Source organism: Xiphias gladius, chromosome 20 (assembly GCF_016859285.1).
Source record: "Xiphias gladius isolate SHS-SW01 ecotype Sanya breed wild chromosome 20, ASM1685928v1, whole genome shotgun sequence".
Classification (NCBI taxonomy): Eukaryota; Metazoa; Chordata; class Actinopteri; order Istiophoriformes; family Xiphiidae; genus Xiphias; species Xiphias gladius.
Genome location: NC_053419.1, coordinates 9,313,919 through 9,335,862, shown reverse-complemented (window position 1 = coordinate 9,335,862; position 21,944 = coordinate 9,313,919). Strand labels below are relative to the sequence as shown.

Below are 21,944 nucleotides of genomic sequence, written 5' to 3'. Positions count from 1 at the left end.
AGTTCATCAATCTGTGATGTCCAGGAATTCAAGGAATTATTTAGGTATTTAGTTTCTTGACTTGCCCACTTTCCCTTAACCTGCCTTGCCTAGATGAAGATATACATTTTGAAATTATCAGCCTGAGTTTGCTGTACTCAGCTGACACATAGACAGCAATAGAAATCCTAAAGCAAAAACAGGCATCGCAAATATTTATCTAGTTTAGAAGAACTCCAAATCCCAACTTGTCCACGTGCTCTTAGCACTGGTTGTCCTGTTCTTCCCAAGATTTGTGATTCACATCTTTTCTGAAACTCTTTCCACATTGAAGTAAAATAAGAAAAGAAAAAAAAGACCAGTATGACACACACACACAAACAGACACACACATACAGTATACACACCATTTTCAGTGAGTGGTAGCCCAAAAAATGGATGATGGAAATTGCCAGTTGGAAGCCTGTCATCCCCACTAGAAGGTGAACAGATAGTCCCCTCTTATAACTGCATCATGACAGGTTTTACTAGCCCGACAGTGCTCTGGTGTAGTCCCCTTACTCTTCAGATGTCAAATCAAGCTCTCTGATAAACGTGAGTATATTATGTGAAGACTATCTTGCAGAAACTCCTACCCTGTCCATAGTTATGACTTTAAAGTTTTTGTAAGTATTTCCCCCCCTAGATAAACAGTACATAAAAACACAGTCTCACAGATACACTACTCACCATGGCAGTGTGAGGATGTCTGGTCACAATGGGAGCTTGATAGCCATTTGCTGTTGTCACGGCAACCTCTGGTGTTTGGCTGTAGCCTGTGATGTAACAAAATATGAATTATCATCATGTCATCATCATCTTCATCTTGAATATTAATTTGTACCTGTGGGTGAACTATACATATTTCAGTGCACTGCCTTTGTTTATGAACATGTTGATGTAAAGTACCTCAAAATATTGTGTTTTTTATGAAATAAGAAAAACAGCCTAATCTGGCTTATTATTTGGTTTTGAAAGGAGTTTATAGGCCCCAGGAGGATGGAATATGTAATCCTGCAATCCTGCACATACGCCTTAGTGGTGGATTCTGAATCTGTAAATCTTTTAGCACCATAGTGAGAATTCTCTTTAATCCAAGAAGAGCATTTGTATGTGCACGACAGACAATAAATATTTGGTCTTCACTGCACTCTCTGGCTGTATTTTTATTTTTGTCCTATTCTTAGCTGATTCACTCACCTAGTTCTACCTTGAGGAGTCAAGTTCATCTCATATCTTGTCATCCTCAACATCCTGACACCCACACTCACTGCAGCTGAAGTAACAACACGGCTGTCGGAGCCGAAAACATGAACATTAATCTGTCAGAACAGGTTTATATTGTGACTGCTACTGCTTTTACTAGCCTGCTACGACCACTGCCAATAACACTTCAACCAACACTACAGCTACTACTATTACTACTACTGCTATTGCTACTCTGCTACTACTAGTGCCAGTTTTAATGTCATTACTATTATCCTGCCTCTACTACTATGCGGCTACTGTTGTAGCGGTCACAGTAGCTAGCACAGATTGGGGAAGCAATGGCAGCAGGACCAGTCGGAATAGAAGTGGAGGAAGAAGTAGCAGCAGCAGTGGCAACTGTAGTAGTAGCTGTTGGTAGAAAGTACATTTATTGTTCAAATACTGTACTTAAAATTACAGTATTCTAAGACTTCATTTTATGCTACTTTTACTTCAACTATACTTCAACATTTCAGAGGGAAATTTTGTACTTTTTATTCCATTATATTTCACAATTTGGCTATATTTCCAAGGTACTTTGCTGATTTTATATACAAAGAATAGGATAAGTCTATAAAATATTATAGATGAAAGTACCCAACATTAAAACGCTGCTCAAACATTAATCCTTGAGTAAACAATGATCCAATAATTACACATAATACGTGATATAGCACTCAAAAACAGGCCATTCTTAACGCGTGCTTATGTATTTAAGCAGTATTTTTACACTGCGTTATTGCTGCTTTTAAAGGATCTGAATTCTTCTTCCAACTCTGTTAGTAGGAATACTAGTGACAGTATTAGAAATGGTTTTAGCATTAGTAGTAATAGTGGCTGTAATAGTAGCAGCAGTATTAGTAGCATCAGCAGTGGAAGTAGTGTATTAAACCTTCTCCTAGGATACCGGAGATTCAGGAAGATGAGACTTGGCTCTCTTGTTGCACAGTGTATGTAGAAATTCAGGAGCTCTGTTCAACTAATAATTCAGCTGACTTTTCTGCTGCGTCTTTATCTGCTACCTCAAAAAGATATTTATTTTTTGACTTCTGCTCTAACTGTTTATGTCCTATTGTTGATTGTATGTAAAGTTTGACTCACAGGAAGAAACCACCAAGTGATATGCAATCTCATTAGGCCACAAAGCAATTTTATTATTCTATTCTGACTCTGACTTTTGTACTGTTATTGCACTATATCAGAACAGATGAGACTGTACAAGAAGCCCATATGCTATCACGCAATGTTCATAGTGAAACATGTTTTCCACTCTTGATAACAATAATAATATTGTCCTGTCGTGTGCATGTGCATCTGTGAGTGTGTGTATCTGCAGTTATGGTTTCTGTTAAAGACATCAGGCCGTTATTATCTAAAGATAAATCAATTAGTGGTTATTATCACGGAACACACACCCATCCTGTAGTCTGGGAGTCTATGTGCGTGCGTGTGTGTGTGTGTGTGTGTGTGTGTGTGTGGCCTAAATGCTAGTCCTGTGTTCGAATGCTCGTTGTCATGGCATTTCTAATATAATCATTTATTACCTTGTATTATGTCTTCCGGGGAAATGTGTGTCATGTTTGTGTGGCTGCCCTCCCCAGATGATGTGTGTATTATACAAGAACAATAACACCCAGTCTGTCGTCCAAGATAGACACACATTATCAAAGGAAAGAGGACATGACAATTTGCTAATGTTCTGTACTAGTCATACAGGATAGCGTATTGTACATAGACTGTTTATCATATGTGTCCTGTTCCTGAAGTGTTCATGAACAAAACTGTATAACACTGTGAGTGGTATACAGATGGTTAGTACTTCGGTGAGGTAGGTTCATTGTTTTTCTTTACCTCAACCGTTCTGTTTTGTCAGTGGTATCTGTGGTATCAGTGGCATCAGTGAGGTTAGATGACTGAGCATGCAGTGATAATGTTGGTGAACTGTTGCACGATTCCTTGCAGTACCTACTATTGATACCAAGAGGGCGCCTCAGGGCTCCTGCAAAACAAGGGCATGCAAGTGTCTAGATTGATCCAACTATTAACCCACTGTAGATACTATAGATCTGCTTTTCTTCATGCTTTCCTTCCTTCAGTGCCAGCCACCTCCCTAATTTCCCCTTCGTCTCCTATCTGTCTTCTTTAATACTTACAGTCCCGATCTTGCTATGGTCATCCTGACTCAGTATTCTTTGCATTGTGTAAATTCATTAGATGCCACAGACACAGTATAAGTTCCTACAGAAATGTTTGAGCGATTTTTTTTTTTAATGAGCATAATTTGCACTGCATCACTCTCCCTATAAAGACATCCTTTATTCTTGTCTTTAATATTTCCAGTAAGAGCAGTCTGATGCCATGTGGCAGTTTACCCACTTTTGGCCAACTTCCTGCATTTTATCAGTTTTTTCCTAAGCTGGTTTTCAAGCTTGTATTGGACTCTGTACTACTCACATCTAGTAAATATTATGAAACTTATACTGTCTACATATTAAGGTACTCTCAGAGCAGAAGGTCTTGGTGAATCAAAGTAGGAATTGTGTAAACCTGGCTCTGATTCCTAACTCACCGTGAGTGGGGTTTTAGTCTTGCTCCGGTTTTTTATGCAATAAAAAGTCTGATTTATTAAATAGGGCAAAAACAGAACATACTGTACTGTATGAGAGAAAAGTTGTACGTGACCTGACTTTGATATGTGTGTTTGTGGTGCAACTTTGCAAAACACGACAGCTCTCTTCTTCACATGCACAGTGACTGATTACTTTAACTGACCACATTTGTTTTTAATCCTGTGTTGTTTGGATTTGAAATTGAGTAAGTGAGACTATGAGGCTGAGCACACTGCATGCATGTAAAACCTTCCTCATTAAAAGTTAAATTGTTCTTTAAAATGTTGCCTCGAGCCTGTCTTTCGCCCTAACATCCTTTCAACAAAGTTGCATGTAAAACTTGAACGAATAACTCTTATGTGTCTTATGTGGCTGTTGAAAACACTCACCTAAAGTTAAGTGTAAATTGTGTGTGTGTGTCTGTGTGTCACTCTGCATGTGTGTGCTTGTTAGTGGCAGTGGGTAGTATAACAGATAGGGATGCAGTAAGGATAGCTTGTGATCTTTTTGCCAGCAGCCAATGAAAAAGTGAAAGTTAGCGACAGATGGAAAGAACAACAAGCAAGAGACAGCAGGGGGGCACTGGAGAAACTCAGCTTTATTGACCAAAGATAGAGAGAGGATACAGACATCGGAGAGAGAAAGAGGGAGAGAGAGAATGTGACAGAGTGAGTTGTCATAACCATAGGAAGAAGAGGAAGCGAGAGAGAGAGAGAGAGAGAGAAGTGTGAACATTAGAAAATGGCTCATTTTTTGTTTAAACAGTCCATACAACCGTGAGGGCAGGCAGACAAAGAGAGAAAGAGAGACCCCTACATAGTCAGAGGAGTACGACAGGCGTGGCAGTGGGGCTGGTAAACTCAACAAGTCTGTTGTTCTCCTACAGCTCCTTGCATTACATCAAACACACACACTCACACACACTCACACACACACACACACACACACACACACACACACACACACACACACACACACACACACACACACACACACACACACACACACACACACACACACACACACACACACACCCCAACAGGCAAACTGGATTGGTCAGGCTCCATTAACTTGAACTCAGCCTTACTCTTTTCTTCTTTTTTAAAATGTTTTTGAGATTTTGAATGTATTTTCTTTTGTAAGTACATACAGTTAGTGCTTCTTTGCTCATTGCACATCATGTGTGTGCGTCACACATTCGGGAGGCTAACACGACACTTCTCTGCATAGTCAAACATTCATGCAATAAATGTGTTTTGGCTAATCTGGGTCACTGAGCAGGAAAATATCAGTAATTGTCCCCAGCCTACATGAACCTTGCAGTCTGATTGCTGCAAATAAACTAAATATGAGAAAACAACTGTCACACTGCTTAGAGGGACTATCTTGGTGTTTTTTTCATGAGCTCTGTTGCCATATAATCGAACCATGAGGACAAACTATGCGCAAACATGGACACTGCGAAAAATGACAGCGTGAATTTGGTTGTGTTTTTCATCAGTGAATTTGTTATTTTTCAGGTAAATGTCAACCTTCAGATGTTTTAAAGGGCTTGAACACTCCAACAAGGTTCCTGTTTGTGGCTACACTAACATTCATTGCTAAGCTACAGGCCTTTGATAAGAAATTTTTTAATGGATTCTTTTGGTGGATTACCTAACTCAAACAAATTTACTTGATTGTATGGACACCAATGGCAGCCTGGGGACATGCAATAGGAAAACAGTCAAAAAAAGTGTAAAATGAACTTGATTTGTTGTTAACCGTCTTCCATGCAAATCCATCAGTATGTTTAAGTTAGATACTGTCTCTGCACAATGTTCTGAGATCCTCAGATGCCTTCAAGTCCAACTCTAACACAACCGGGAATGGCAGTAGCTGTCAAGAGTTCAGACAAGTTGGTGATGGTCAGAGGAGACTGTGTGTGTATGTGTGTGTGTGTGTGTGTGTGTGTGTGTGTGTGTGTGTGTGTGTGTGTGTGTGTGTGTGTGTGTGTGTGTGTGTGCGTGTGTATGTGGTTTTTTTTGGGGGGGTGGTCGGGTTAATCGTGAGATTACACACTGCAAAGCGGTGAAGTTAGAGAATGAAAATGTACAAAGCTCTCGTTTGTGCACTCATACAGTCGTCATATGGCATTGCAAGACATCTGAACAATGTCTAGTTCCCAGAATAATCAGAAGTATCTCTAGATCTCTATATAGATGCAGAAAATAAAATCATCACTAAATAGAATATAGAGTATATTTACATTCTTTATCTACACAGGAAATCAGACCCTGGTGGGCCTGGTGGTGGCCAATCACACAGCCAGCTGGAGAGCCAGCAACAGTGGTCAATCACACTAAAGCTTGTATGTCTGAAGGCCGACAGTTCTGCACTGACAGGAAACTTCAGAGGTGGGACTGTACAGCTCTGCACAGAGCCATATAAGGAAAGAACCTGCCATTGTTGGAAATACACCATTTTCTCGCCAAGAATGATTGTTACAGTCTTTCATTCTTTTTATGACCATTACCAAAGTTAGTACATGGAGTAGGTGTTATGTTAAAAGATGTTATGTTCTTTAGTCGAGGGCCAGGGCTGGTGAAGCTGTCGAACAAATAACTGAAGAGAAAAAAACAAAGAAAAGGTATTGCACTCTGAAAAAAGGTTGTTGAGGCTCTTCAGGTCAGTCGATGCCCATTACATTAAGTTAGTGAAGTGTTCACTGTCGCCTTTTCAGTTTTATTTATTTATTTTGTCATGATGTGAATAAATCATATTAAGATCCAAGGAACCAAGGACATCACGCCCACTTGATACACACCTGAGCCTGAAATACACCCATAAATCACATTATTGATTTTGGAAGAGCCTCTCTAACCTCTTTCTAAATGTGCAAATGTCTTCTCCAGTCACATATCTGGCCCATACAACTTTATTGATATCACTCTAACAACTGGTATCGCTCTGTAGCGTACAGTGGCAAAGTGTAGTCACTAACTCGCCAAAAATCAATTCACCAGATGCAATTGAGCATCCTCTCTCTTCCATCTAACATCAAAGACATTTGAAATGAAGCAAAATCTTCAGAGCATCCATTACCATTTCACAGAAAGAGGATGATTACTGCTTTTGAGAGCTTCTCTGAAAACCAGCCTAGAAAATGACCTACAGTGTAATCTATATGATGTTGTTATAATATATATATATAATGACACCCAGGCCACATTATTTGTAGCGCCCTTGTAAACGAGGGCCTTGCTGGTGACTATAGCAAGAGCTGGCAGTGTTTTCAGGCTCTTTGAATTCTAAAGAGTGTAATGGACCTCTAGTGGCCTTCTGCAGCAATAAAGTGAATTTAATGGACAAAAAGATGGACATAAATTGCATATAATCTTTGTCTAAAAACTAATTTGAGCACAGCTATCGTAGTTGTAATATACTAATTTGGTAGTGCTTGTTAATATTCATTACTCACATATATTTGCCCAGGCTGTTAATGGTATCCCATGTTTGTTTTCATAGCTGGAAATGTGTGTACCCTCGTTGCCAGAGAGTATTCATTAAGCTGCCGTTCACTTCCTGTGCTCTATAGCCTTTAGACAGACTGGAAAAATTGGCTGTATAGATCCTACTGGCTACCAAAAGGTGTTCCACGGCTTCTTATTGGCTGCTGAGTTAGGAAGTACCAGAATAGGAGGAAATGATCTCAGCGATGGAACAGCTGGAGTTAATAGAGAAAACATTGGAGAGAGAGAGAGAGATTAAGAGGAAGATGAGGGAAAGAGTGAGAGAGTCCTGTTACTACAACCTACAGGGTCAAAAACCTCAGTTTCCCATGGAAACAGTTTTCCCACCAATTCAATGGCCTTTTAAGTTTCAAAAGAAAAGAAAAGTAAATGTTCAGATAACAGCAAACTGAAATATAAGTCTACTAGAAACTTCTAATTATCTCTAACTTTTGTTAGGACTATTAGTGTGGAAGAATGAAGAGGCACATAATGAAACCAAGGCAACAAGTACCCTCCTCTCCACCCTGGTCAGAGAGAGTCTGTACAATGAAGGGGGGTGTGGGTTGTTTGAGTTCGTAGGTTGGGTGTTTGGTGTGTATTGTATATGTGTACGTTTGGAGACAACATCTGTTGAGCAGAGGGTTGAGAGAAAAGGAAGTGGGAAGTGACTGAGTAGAGAAATTGAAAAAATAACTGAGACTGTGTCTGTCTTTTTGAATGTTTTATAAACTGGCTTATTCAAGGCGGTTATCTGGTTGATTGTCCTTAGAGCCAAACATACTGTTTGGTTAGACAGCATGGCAATGTGACTGATTGTCCGCAAAGTCTTACTGACCACTGAGAGGAGGTTTATATAACCTGGATTCAGCTGTTTGAAAAGAAACATCAATTTTTCTCCATCCATCTTTCGGATTTCACCATAAATATGGCAGCATGACAACAGCTTAATTCCTGCAAATTGATGTTGATTTGAATTTATGAAACATATTGTGCTGTTGCAGGAGAAGGGAGGTAGGAAGGCAGAGCCTCCATGTTGACAGAGTCAACGAAAGAGCAGAGATGTAGAGGTGATAATGTAACTGAGGAAAAAGTCAAAGGTCAGACAAGAGCGTGTGTGTGCATGTGTGTGCCAGCCGATCAGAGTCCAGAGGAGGAGGAGGAAGGCAGGCCTTCTGTTAGTAACCATCCAGAGACAGAGGAGAAGAGAGGGTTGTTTTGGGTAATAATAAAGGGTAGAAGAGGGAGAAGATTCAGTCACATGAGGATACAGCACTCGCAGCGTTTCCTCTTGTCTGTACCTTTGGCGGGGGTGACGCTGGCGGGGGGGGCTGTGCTGGCGTCTTGATTCGCGGGGGGCGAAGAGGCGCTGTCAGGCTCACGGCCGTCAGATGACAGTTCCGTGCTGGCGGCCTCAGACGTGGCTGGCCTCCCCGACACGAGGTCAGCCGCAGTGCCATCGATGACAGATAGGTCAGTGACCGTCTTCTCCCTCAGCGATTTCTCATCGTCTTCGTCGATCAGAACCACCTCGGCCTTCACGGCACCGTCAAAGCCTAGCAGCCGCCTGCTCTCGCTCGTGTCCTCAACATCCTGGTAGCCGAGGAACACCATGGTGACTGGATGCTCCACACTGGCTTGAGGGGGGGAAGTTAGCTCGTTGCCTGGATGGGCTGAGGAGCCGGGCTGGGTTGTTACAGGAGCAGAGGGGGGCATCATGCCCAGTCGGGTCTCCCTCTGGAGGGTGACCTGGGCTGGTGGGCTGGAAGGGATGGATGGCGGGGCGCAGGAGGGGGGGGACAGATCATCAACATCTGCCGGGGATATGTAGGCCTGTGGGACAGCTGGGGTCACCGTCACCTGACCCCTCCCGCCATCTCCTCCTCTTACAACAGGTCTGGCAGCACGCTGGATCAGCTGGTCAACCTGTGCAGAGCTCCAACCATTCTCCACGGTGGTCGTGGACACACCCCCAGAGGAAGTGACCTCGTACACCACTTTTCGGCCATCGTCATAGACTTTGACGCCACGCGACGCCACATCCAACGGGCTCACGCGGTTGGCTGACAGGATGCGCTGCTCGCCGGTCTGTGGGTCATGCTGCACGTTGATCTCCATGGCAAACATTGCTGTTAGGAGGGGAGGGGAGGAGAGGGAGGGATGGAGTGAATGGGAGGAGAAACGGGGAGGGGGGAGGGGTTGATGCAGAAGGGAGAAGGGTTTGAAGGAAGAGTGAATGGGGAGGGTCCAGTGGCAGGGGGTGGGGGGTGTTGGGAGGAAAAGGCGGAGGTAGTGAGGCGTGAGGATGTGGACACAGTGTTCTTTGAAAACCTGATATTTGCAATATGAGTTTCTTATTCAAACTGCTATTAATTCAATTAGGACCTCAACTTTATTCTTTAGAAAAGCAAACCACAGATGCAGGTTAGTAAACTAGAAAAAAAAAATATCACTAATAACTTTCCCTCACTATGCCTAAACTTACTGAGGACAAGTGTACATGGAACTTCTAGTCAGCTGTGGGTATCTTTTGCTTGAGGATTGATTGACACTAAAAGACTTATACTTATACTTATACTAAACGTGCAATTTTGAAAACACGTAGTTTCCTAAAGTTCAATTAATCACGATCCAATCAGTGAAAGTGTGTTAATTTTTATTACCCAAGAACTCAAAAGTGGGGTTCAGTTTTGTTCTTACACTTGTCTTTTGATCTGAAATCGTTCACTGCACATTAGTCATAAGTACAACTGTCTAACTTAATCGTACTGCCCCAAAAGCTGAGCTTTTATTTTGTAAGGCTATTCCCCAGTGCAAAGTCAGCAGCACTAAATACAAAGAAACAAAGATAACGAGGTATACACAAAAGTGCTATCACTTTTAGCTTTTCCTTTCAACAAATACTAACAGTCACTGTTCAAGTATTACTGTATCAAAGAATAAAGACTTAAACTAATACAAATATCTAGAGTAAAAGTATTAGTAATCCTAAACCCACTAATACCAAAACTAAAGTTAACATAATAAACCCCATGGCAGGAATATAACTTAGCAGTATTACTGTAGTAAAAGTAGTCCAAAACAAAAACAAAAAAAATATAGTAATCCTATCATGGAGACTAAAAGTAATTTTAATACTTTCTCTATTACTAATCTGATTCCAGAATAAATTATGATACTGTTTCTGCTACCAATAATAATAGACTTGTACTGACACTAATACCTATAAATACTAATTTTTTGCTAATAAAAATAATGAATTTTAATTCTACGGTGTAAATTATAGTCTGGTCAAAAGTTATTACTGAGATGAACTTCAAGACAGCAGACATTGATACTGTGCTTGATGTCCATATGTTTTCAGTATTGTGGATACACACTGGTTAAGTATATGTCATTCTGAGTTCATGGTTGTGTTGGTTTTTTTCAGCACACATGGACATGTAACTTTTAAAGTTCACATGAGATTTTACGGAATTTGTGCAAATGTGTGTGCATCTGTGCCTGTCCGCTCTCCATGTGCGTGTGAAAAAAATAATACTAATAACTTTCCTCACTATGCCTAAACTTTCATTGAGGACAAGTGTACATGGAACTTCTAGTCAGCTGTGGGTATCTTTTGCTTGAGGATTGATTGACACTAAAAGACTTATACTTATACTTATACTTATACTTATACTTATACTTATACTTATACTTATACTTATACTTATACTTATACTTATACTTATACTTATACTTATACTTATACTTATACTTATACTTATACTTATACTTATACTTATACTTATACTTATACTTATACTTATACTTATACTTATACTTATACTTATACTTATACTTATACTTATACTTATACTTATACTTATACTTATACTTATACTTATACTTATACTTATACTTATACTTATACTTATACTTATACTTATACTTATACTTATACTTATACTTATACTTATACTTATACTTATACTTATACTTATACTTATACTTATACTTATACTTATACTTATACTTATACTTATACTTATACTTATACTTATACTTATACTTATACTTATACTTATACTTATACTTATACTTATACTTATACTTATACTTATACTTATACTTATACTTATACTTATACTTATACTTATACTTATACTTATACTTATACTTATACTTATACTTATACTTATACTTATACTTATACTTATACTTATACTTATACTTATACTTATACTTATACTTATACTTATACTTATACTTATACTTATACTTATACTTATACTTATACTTATACTTATACTTATACTTATACTTATACTTATACTTATACTTATACTTATACTTATACTTATACTTATACTTATACTTATACTTATACTTATACTTATACTTATACTTATACTTATACTTATACTTATACTTATACTTATACTTATACTTATACTTATACTTATACTTATACTAAACGTGCAATTTTGAAAACACGTAGTTTCCTAAAGTTCAATTAATCACGATCCAATCAGTGAAAGTGTGTTAATTTTATTACCCAAGAACTCAAAAGTGGGGTTCAGTTTTGTTCTTACACTTGTCTTTTGATCTGAAATCGTTCACTGCACATTAGTCATAAGTACAACTGTCTAACTTAATCGTACTGCCCCAAAAGCTGAGCTTTTATTTTGTAAGGCTATTCCCCAGTGCAAAGTCAGCAGCAGTAAATACAAAGAAACAAAGATAACGAGGTATACACAAAAGTGCTATCACTTTTAGCTTTTCCTTTCAACAAATACTAACAGTCACTGTTCAAGTATTACTGTATCAAAGTATAAAGACTTAAACTAATACAAATATCTAGAGTAAAAGTATTAGTTATCCTAAACCCACTAATACCAAAACTAAAGTTAACATAATAAACCCCATGGCAGGAATATAACTTAGCAGTATTACTGTAGTAAAAGTAGTCCAAAACAAAAACAAAAAAAATATAGTAATCCTATCATGGAGACTAAAAGTAATGTTAATACTTTCTCTATTACTAATCTGATTCCAGAATAAATTATGATACTGTTTCTGCTACCAATAATAATAGACTTGTACTGACACTAATACCTATAAATACTAATTTTTTGCTAATAAAAATAATGAATTTTAATTCTACGGTGTAAATTATAGTCTGGTCAAAAGTTATTACTGAGACGAACTTCAAGACAGCAGACATTGATACTGTGCTTGATGTCCATATGTTTTCAGTATTGTGGATACACACTGGTTAAGTATATGTCATTCTGAGTTTATGGTTGTGTTGGTTTTTTTCAGCACACATGGACATGTAACTTTTAAAGTTCACATGAGATTTTACGGAATTTGTGCAAATGTGTGTGCATCTGTGCCTGTCCGCTCTCCATGTGCGTGTGAGTTTGTCCTGGTTATAATCCAACTTGGCTGCAGCCCAAACCCTTCCCGTCCTCCCTCCCTCCCTCTCTCCTCTCTCCCCTCCCTCAACCTCCTCTCCTCCCTCTGTCTTACCGGGTCTTGGTATGGCGTGCTCTCCAGAGGCAGGTGGGCCGGTCCGGGGCTGCGTGGCCAGGACGAGGTGGTTGGGATCGGGGTCCGTGCAGTCCGAGAGAGGGCCGGACATGCAGCAGGTGGCATCTAGTGAGCAGGAGCACAGGAGGGGAAATGACACATGGTCAGAGGGATGTTAGAGGCCGAGAGGGAGAGCCACACACACGCGCACAAGCACTCTAACATCAGCTACATGGTGATACACACATGAACGCTGGGTACGCACACATACACACACCTCAGTTATTTGTAACCACACCCTGACACAAAAACACACACACACACACACACACACACACACACACACACACACACACACACACACACACACACACACACACACACACAAGCACACATACAGCCCAGCCCCCCAAAAGAGAAACTAGCCACACCCCTGAGTGACCCTACCCGCCCCTATTTTTACACACAAATACACACAAAAACACACACACCATCTGACTCTCCTCATCTCTGTTTCTGTGTCTAGGCCACTCTAGCACCCCTGAGGTTCAGTGCTTATGCAGCAGAAGTATGTTTGTGTGTGTGTGTGTGTGTGTGTGTGTGTGTGTGTGTGTGTGTGTGTGTGTGTGTGTGTGTTTGTGTATTTGTTACCGCTTTGTGTGTGTGTTTGTGCATGTGTGATGTCAGGAACAAAGCTTTAGGGGCTTATAGGGCTTGCTGGTGAATAGGAGGGATAAAGCCAGCGACTGCAGGCTGCAGAGTCATGGCCTTGTGTGTGTGTGAGCTTCAATAGTCTCGCTGAGCCGTGGTCTGTGTGTCTATGGGTGCGTTTTAGTGCATGTGTGTGTTTGTGTGCAGGTTTATATATGTGTGTTTGTGGGTTTGGCTGAGTGTGTGTTTGGGGGTTCAGGAGCGTGCTCTGGCCTGTGTCTCTCCTGCCTCAGCGAGACTATTATACACACACACACACACACACACACACACACACACACACACACACAGAGAGAGAGAGAGAGAGAGAGCGCGAGAGAGAGAGAGAGAGAAATAAAGAGAGAGAGGGATCCCACTGCTAGGACACAACAATAACTCAGGGGTGAACACCATCCCAGTGAGGTGTGCATTTTTTAGCGCGTGTGTGTGTGTGTGCGTGTGTTTGTGTGTGCGTGCTGGTGTGTGTGTCATTGCTCATACCTCCATCCTGGGTCATCAGACTCTGGAAGAGAAACAGGAGAAAATCCATATGAGCCACAGTGGAGTGATCTCTTTTTTAGGGGGATTTTTCAACAAAATAATGATGATTCAAGGCTTTTTATCACAAAAACTATCAACAGAATATGATGGGTATAATTTAATAATGAAATAATATTCCTTGTATTGTTCCTTGGAAAATATTTGAGCAACACAATCCCATTCTGTCTTTTCTCATTTACCACTATCATCTATTGCTTTTTTCATTGATTTGGAGAGCAATGCTTTTTTTAAAAAAGTATTTACATAAAGTCTCCTGTTACTACTTTAAAAATAACCAGTTATGTTTGAAAAGTAAATGCTATTAAATTTCAGTTGCAACCCTAAGCCTGCTTTGGTGCTCCTCATTTAGCATCTGCAGCATTTAGCATCTGCAGCAATGTGACTGCCAACTTCATTTTTAATTATAGCTTTAAAATGAAACGTAAACTTAACAGCTATGTTTTGCGAATGCAAAGCTACCTATTCTTATTTATATCTAACACACCTGTGTTTTTAATTAGCAGCAAGAGATCTATACAAGACTCCATTTCTTTTTTCACAGTTTATTTGCTTCAATATATCAGAAAAAAACCCCAAAATAATTACAGTGTAATTAACAAGAAACTCGTAACAGATTGCAAGAACTGAAAATCTCCTATAGGGGATGGCCTAGCTACTACACAACAGTAATGTCAGTACCAACCAGTTAGAGCAGAATGATTTCAGTATTAGCATATTTCTGTCAAAGCCAGACGTTTGTAGCATTCCAAGGTTCTAAGTTGTTCACGTTCTCATACCTTCTGCAGGTCTTCTATTGAGCGCTCTGTCTCTTTCAGACGTTCCCGTAAAACCTGCTCTTTGGCTGAGATCTGAGACTCTTCACTTTCAAGTGCACCGATTTCAGACTCCAGCCTGTAAACACAAATGAGTAAGAGAACACCCTCTGTCAGGACATTGGAAAAGTTGCAGAATCAAGCCAACTGTTGCCCTGTACAGAAAAAAGTCCACTGTGCACTTTGAGATAACACTACTTGAAGGTAAATGTCAGGGAATCAACTCATATGCCAGAAAAGCTGAAAGGGAAAAAAGGAAGGATTGTGTGAGGGGGCAGGTTTGGATCTAAATTGGATCCTGATAAGATTCAATCACATTGTATTTACACTCATTCATTTATTATTAGAGACACCTGTAGTTAGCTAGTCTGAAAACCACTTGCTATTTCCTGCCCTCCGTTCTCAGTGCCTCTTGGGTGCATTGACACCAGCCTTCTTGAGTATATCACTCTGATCTGGGTATGATCCAAATCCTTAAAACATGAAATGACTAGACAGAGATGCTGTAGCAGCCTCGTTGTTTATTTAAAACAAACAGAATGTGACAAATTTATGGCAACAAAACTCAGCAGGTCTGCACAATACATTACTGAAATTATGACTGAGTTGTTTAGTGAGATTAGTCCGACGTGGAGGCTGAAGAATTACATGATCCATTCATTATATCCTGCACTGCTAATCCTATTTGCAGAATGTGTGAATATCACTGCTTGCAGTTTTTTGGCTTTAAATAATTGCCTAAATCCTGATCCGAGTTGAGGTCTGAGTGTGAGTTCAAGTAGCACATCCAACTTTGTACCAGTATGAGAGATACAACAATTCCTTATGTTCTTCAGTGCCCTCCAATATAACTTGTATTACTGTTTTTGTAAGGTTAAGAAAAGATCACTTTCATGGTTAAAGGAAACACATTCACTGTTGGAAACAGATAGAGAACCATAGTCTCAACGGTCAAAGTCATATGCTTTGTTCTTTAAGAAATGTTTGCGAAGGTATAATATTGTCATCCTATGTCTGACCTTGCCACTGAGAGAAACGTAGAAATGTCCATATGACCAATTCCGTCATACAAGATCATACACATTCATTCTCACAAGGACATTTAAGAGATGGATGTAACAACAATACTAGGAAGCGGTCAGGGAGGAGGACCAGGGTTGCTTCCTCACGGACTGCCAGCACTCACAACACTTCTGAATACTCTCCTCTGGGACACAAGGAATTTGTGCGTCAGTGTGTGTGAGCATGTGTGTGTAAAAGAGATATTATGGTTCATAACAATGGCATTAACAGTGGATCTTCCCACAATGGTCCAGAATCCATAGAGTTCACTCATCATATTAGCATCAGTGACCATGAACAAGCACTAGTACACACTGTCCTGACTTTACTGTTTACTATTTTGGGGAACATTTATCTGAAGGTTGTAAGCATGAATGGGCCCAGTTCAACTGTCAGCTGTGATGATTTTCCAAAAATATCAACAGTGTTCTGGGGGAATATATTTCTGGAGTTGTTGGTGCTAACAAAAGAAACCAGAAAACCCGGTGCTTTGGTGCTGATCACTGAAATTTAACGAAACACATCCACACAGTTCACATCTCCATCCGCCAGTGTCTCTACTCATGGTCATCTTCAGTCGTGTGATGTTTGGATACCATACAGCTGCCTCCAGACTGTACTGTGGCACTAGAAATACTTCCTACCCAAGCTTTGATAACTGTGAGGACCAAGTGCCCTTCTTCTTCGATATGTATGCCCTCAGACATCTTAGCCGAATTGTAGGCATGCACATTGCAGCGGAGGTTGTGTACCGGGTTGGAGCAGCTGAAAGGTTAGCCTGCAGTAAGAAGTAAAGCTTTTAATTGCTGAATCTGTCACTGTTGTTTGTCTCTGCTGAATGTAATCACACAGTACTTAACATATGAAAGCTTGTTTACATCTGATAATTGAACAATAGCATGGGACCAGATTCTTATAATAAACCTGGCCTTATGTAACTCTGTCCTTAAGCCATTGTCTGGAACAAAATAATCACCACAGTTCGGGGTTGTTCAGTGTTATTTGAAATCAGTGGATTCAAGGGTCTTTGTATTTAGAGACCACAATCTACTGTCCTTGCTACAGCACAAATGTAACAAATATAGCAACATGCACAGCCATTGTAAAACCACTGTCCATTCTGAAGATAGCCAGCATCTTATCGAGTGTATTGTTCATTTGTCCATTACAATGCAGCATATCAAGGTCTTGTTGGACTGGAACTTCATAGCAACTCAGCTGCTTAATGAAAAATGTATTTTGTTTATACCTATAGCATACTGTAGGTGGCATTAAGCAGGCGAGAGTCACTTATTACAACCATGATACTTACACTGTTACTTTTACCAATCTTCTCTTTTCTTGAATAACTTTTAAGCATTTTCTCCAACTTCATATCTGAGTGTATTTCTTGTGCTAGGAGTAATGACTGTAGTCAGACAGTGGTTATTTATAAATGCTGTAATGCTTGACTGTACATACCATATTTAACCCTACGAGCCTTGTTGGGAAACAATTTCCCAACCTTGGATTGAGTCGCAAGGACTGTACTACAATGTGCAATCACTTTATCTAAGTAGACTACTTGAAATTTATCTGTGGACTATTCTAGACGAGAATTTCTTAGAGTGATGATGTGTAAAATTACACACACTCAGTCTGTCCACTTAGACAGAATGAAAGGGCGACGAGCCCTACAATGGACATATCTGTACAGTGATAGATAAACATGGAAAATAAGAATGTACAATCATGAGAAAAATGTAATTGTCCATGTAAACAAAAAGCAAAAAAAAGAGAAAGACAATAGAGGAGAGAGTGGGAATTTTCGGAAGAGGAGGATAGGTGAGAGGGCTGGGGGGATGGGTAGGACAGATTGATCATTGGTATAACGATTTCAGTGATTACATTCACACCAATATAAATCTACCTTAAATATTCTACTGAAAGTGGTATTTTCATTTAAACGCTTAGATAGTTCAGAGTAATTTCACAGCAAGATTGCAAGTCTGAGTTCTGGGTCTTGACCTCTAAATTTTGGGGGGTTTTCAACTGTTTTTGCATTTCGGCATTGTGCACCTTTCAGGCCAAAAGAGTGCAGGACATGCTGACACGATGCGCGGAAGGACTTGCCTGAAAGTAAAGCAATTTGTGCCTCTGTATTCATCCAAAATATTACGTTGTATGCTACATAAAGCTGATAACTTCTGAAATAATGAGGAGTCTTACTTATGTGATCATTTCATTGATGGTACTTGCTAATTAATTTCACAGTAAAAAAACAAAAATCTACCTACTTTTATGTTGTATCATGACAGTGGCAGAAAGAGGAAACGGACTGGAGATGATGAAAGTGTTTAAAGCAAAGCAAAGCAAAACGATTATTAACATTAACAGACACTAAAAGTTGTCTATCAATCAAACTGCAGCAGCGAGTCTCGCCACACTCTGCAGGCAGCCATTAATAGTATCCACGGGCTGCTAGAACTCAGGCTACTTCCTGTCTCTGGTAGATGAACTTTTCAAGCCATGTTCAGCTTGGTTGAACTTAGACACAAAAAATCTGACTGGCAGTTTGACAGCTGTTTTGACAGTGCTGACCTCTGATGGAACTGACAGCGGGACAGTGCAAGATGGAAGGAGCTACTGTAGCTTATTGGCTGTGTTGCATCATCCACTTTTACTTATCATCCTCTCTTGTAGTATAAACTGCTCCACAAAGGATGAATGGTTCGCAGACAGTTATGAGACAGTAGTCAATGTTACAAATACATCTTTTGAATAAACCAAACTTATTGTAACATTATTGATCCAGTTAGCTTGCTAGTTGTCAGTTCCCTATCTCAGAGCAGACATGTGTGCAGTTTAAAAAATAAAGCTGTAAAAAATGTAAAACGTTTGCGTGCCCCCGCACAGGACATGTTTGATAATTAATTTGTCCTATCCATGTCACCGATTATAACCTAATGTCTTTTCTAACCACAGCAGATGTCTGTACGCTGTTCCCTCTCCTCTCTCACTCTTCTCTGCTCATCCCTATCTGATTTCCCTTTTTATCAGGGAATGGATTTTACCTGCTTCCTGTGGGTGCATGAGCTCTTGCCAAAATGGACGAGAAACAAGATTTGGGACCGGAGGAGGATGCAGGTATTGCATCCTAGTCCATTACTCCATTAGATGCTAAGGAGCATCCTACAAAGCAAATTTTAGACAGGGTGTAACATCATGTCGGGATTTATTACGCATAAATCCTTGTCAGTTGCTTATAACACTAGAATAAATTGTGTTAGCAGAAATCTAAATCTTTTTCTTTGAATATGACCTCTCACTGCTAATCAAAAATGACTCTAATATCACTGTTATACTCCTTAGGGATTCATACTGTGTCTGTGGTACCCGATCAGTGTATCCTCTCTAAATATATTGACCTAGGTAAAACTTTAGGTGGGAAGTGTAAGTAAGAAATGGATATGGAAAAGGGTAGGAAGGAAGGTAGGAACCAAAGTGCCAAGGCAAATAGCTGAACATCCAGCGTACAAAAAATAATAAATGTATAATAGGATAAAATGCAATCCTGAAGAAACTACAGCCTATAAATGATTCCAAGGCAGCATTTCCTATGGGAGTATTGGCTTGGATTAGATTACGTGTGTCTTTAAATGTGTCAACCCCCTTATGGTGTTGAGAAAAGACGAGCACGCTGGTCATGCTTGTGTCTGGCACCCTCTAGTGATCAAAACTCAAACATGACCAAGCTGTGAGCTCAGTGAGAGAAGAAGTGACGTGATGCAGCTGCTTTTTAAATGACCCTTCCTGCGGTAGCAACCACTGAAACCCTTAGAACATCAATTAAGTTCTTTAGAAGAACTTCATTATTCAAATACCAGAACTTACGATATAAATAGTATGTATATGAACAACTGTACATATCGAAAATACACACCAAAGAATTCTAGACTTGCAAAACCATCTAGAAAACCTTACATTTCCCCAGAGGCTGGCTCTCCTTATTGCAGAATAGGATATGTGGCTTTTGCATGTGTGTGCATGTGTGTATTGTGTGTGTGAGATGGGGCCATGAGCTCACACTGTCCTTCCTTCCTCTCTACTTTTACTTTGTCTTTCTTTTACTTCCCCTTCTGCCATTGTTGCTACCCCTGGGGCAATCCTGAAAGAGACCAGTGATGTCTCTGTCCCGTCCTGTCAACCAACTGCAAGGCAGTTGCCACGGATACGACTGGGTGGGCAGCAACTGCTTTCCACATCATACCGGAGGAGGAAGAGCAGACATCTGGTTCTATGTGTGTGTGTGTGTGTGTGTGTGTGTGTGTGTGTGTGTGTGTGTGTGTGTGTGTGTGTTTGTGTCAGCGTGTGCGTGTATCTGTGTGTGTGTGAGTGATTGTGTGTGTGTGTGTGTGTGTCCATGTGCACACAGTGTGTCAGAGATACAGTGACAGACAAAAACAAGGACAGACTGAGGGCATAAAAGAGGAGGATGGTCTAACCACAGTGTAAAGACGGGTGTATTTATACAGTTTACTGCATGTGTGTTGAGTGTAATTGAGGTCCAGTTCTCCTCCTGAAGTTTTTCTTGTTCATGCACCAGACCAAAAGATGCGCTGAGGATGAAAAGATCTACAGTCCATACTGTAAGTATTTGGACAGTTACACATTTTTATTCTACAGGCTCTGAGCCTCAGCGCATCCAGTTTGAAGTAAAATAATGGACACTGCATTAAAGTGCCAATCCTCAGCTTTAATTTGAGTGGGTTTACATCAATATAGAAAGAACTGTGTGAGAGATACAGCCCTTTCAACACATAGTGCCCAAAGGTTAGGGGTTCAAAAACAATTGGACACTTGGCTACCAAATATTTCTTGGGCAGCTGTGTGAGTCGTTTCAATGTTAGTTAATGCACAAAAGAGCTCACACGTGGTTCAGTGTTGACTGAGGGGTTGCCATTTATGTTAAGGTGGACTTGTCTGTCAATATGAGGAGTGAAAAGCTGACCATGCAAGTGAAGAAATTACTAATGAGGCTCAAAAAGAAAAGTCTATCATTGAGATACACAAGAAAACGAGAAAATAGCAACCGATCTGGTAAACCGAGCAGCACAAGTCTTACAGATAAGCAGAAAATCATCTGCAAGGTGAATAAAAACCCCTTTATGACTTAGCAGCGAGTCAAGAATGCTCACCAGGATGTAGGCGTATATGTTTCCTTCATGACCGACTGGCGAACTGTTATTTATTGAGGATTTTGCTCTTGACAAAAGCAACAGGATGACTGCAGAGGTATCCAGGAGAATTCTGTGTGTTCAGAATCCGCCAAATTCATCAAATCTCATTGGACAACATTTCATTATTCAGCAGGACAATGATCCTAAACATACAGCCAAAGCAAACGCAGAGCTTTTCAGGGTGAAGATGTGGAATATCCTGAACTGGCCAAGTCAGTCAGCTGATCTCAGGCCGGATGAGCAGCAGTCCACCTGCTGAAGACCAGACTAAAAGCAGAGAGACCTAACAACTTCAGGCAGTCATTGACTGCAAGGGATTTTCCACAAAATATTCAATATGATGATTTTATCTGACTTTATGTGTTTCTGTCCAATTATTTTTGAACCCCTAAACTTTGGCCAATGTGTTAAAAGGGATGCATCTCTCACACAGTTCTTTCAAAATTATAGCTGAGACTTGGCACTTTAATGTAGTGTCCGTTGTTTTATTTCAAACTGAATGTGCTGAAGCAAAGAGCCCAAAGGACGAAAAATGTGTAACTGCTCAAATAATTACGCTTGGGACTGCATATTGGTTGAAGTAAGCTTCAGTGGTTAGAGTCAAAGAGCAGTAATTTTTCCAAGAGGTCCATGCAGTTTAAATTTATGTAGAGAAGTTTAGACATAATGCAGCAGGAACTACACTGGGTTTTTTCGCATTGCAGATTTATATTTTTTTAC

General features: G+C 40.0%; 1 protein-coding gene across 4 annotated transcripts in view; it reads right to left on the bottom strand.

Moving 5' to 3' along the window:
- Nucleotides 1-21,944, bottom strand: part of LOC120806066 (A-kinase anchor protein 2) — an 88,538-nt gene that overhangs the window by 32,694 nt on the left and 33,900 nt on the right. For 3 of the 4 annotated variants that reach the window (XM_040156725.1, XM_040156726.1, XM_040156727.1), the window contains exons 5-9: nt 14,908-15,022; nt 14,072-14,093; nt 12,881-13,006; nt 8,668-9,495; nt 709-794 (exon numbers count right to left, since the gene is read on the bottom strand). In XM_040156725.1, coding sequence (XP_040012659.1) covers nt 709-794; nt 8,668-9,495; nt 12,881-13,006; nt 14,072-14,093; nt 14,908-15,022 — 1,177 coding nt within the window. The remainder of the gene's footprint in view (nt 1-708; nt 795-8,667; nt 9,496-12,880; nt 13,007-14,071; nt 14,094-14,907; nt 15,023-21,944) is intronic. The other variant, XM_040156728.1, reaches the window with a different exon arrangement.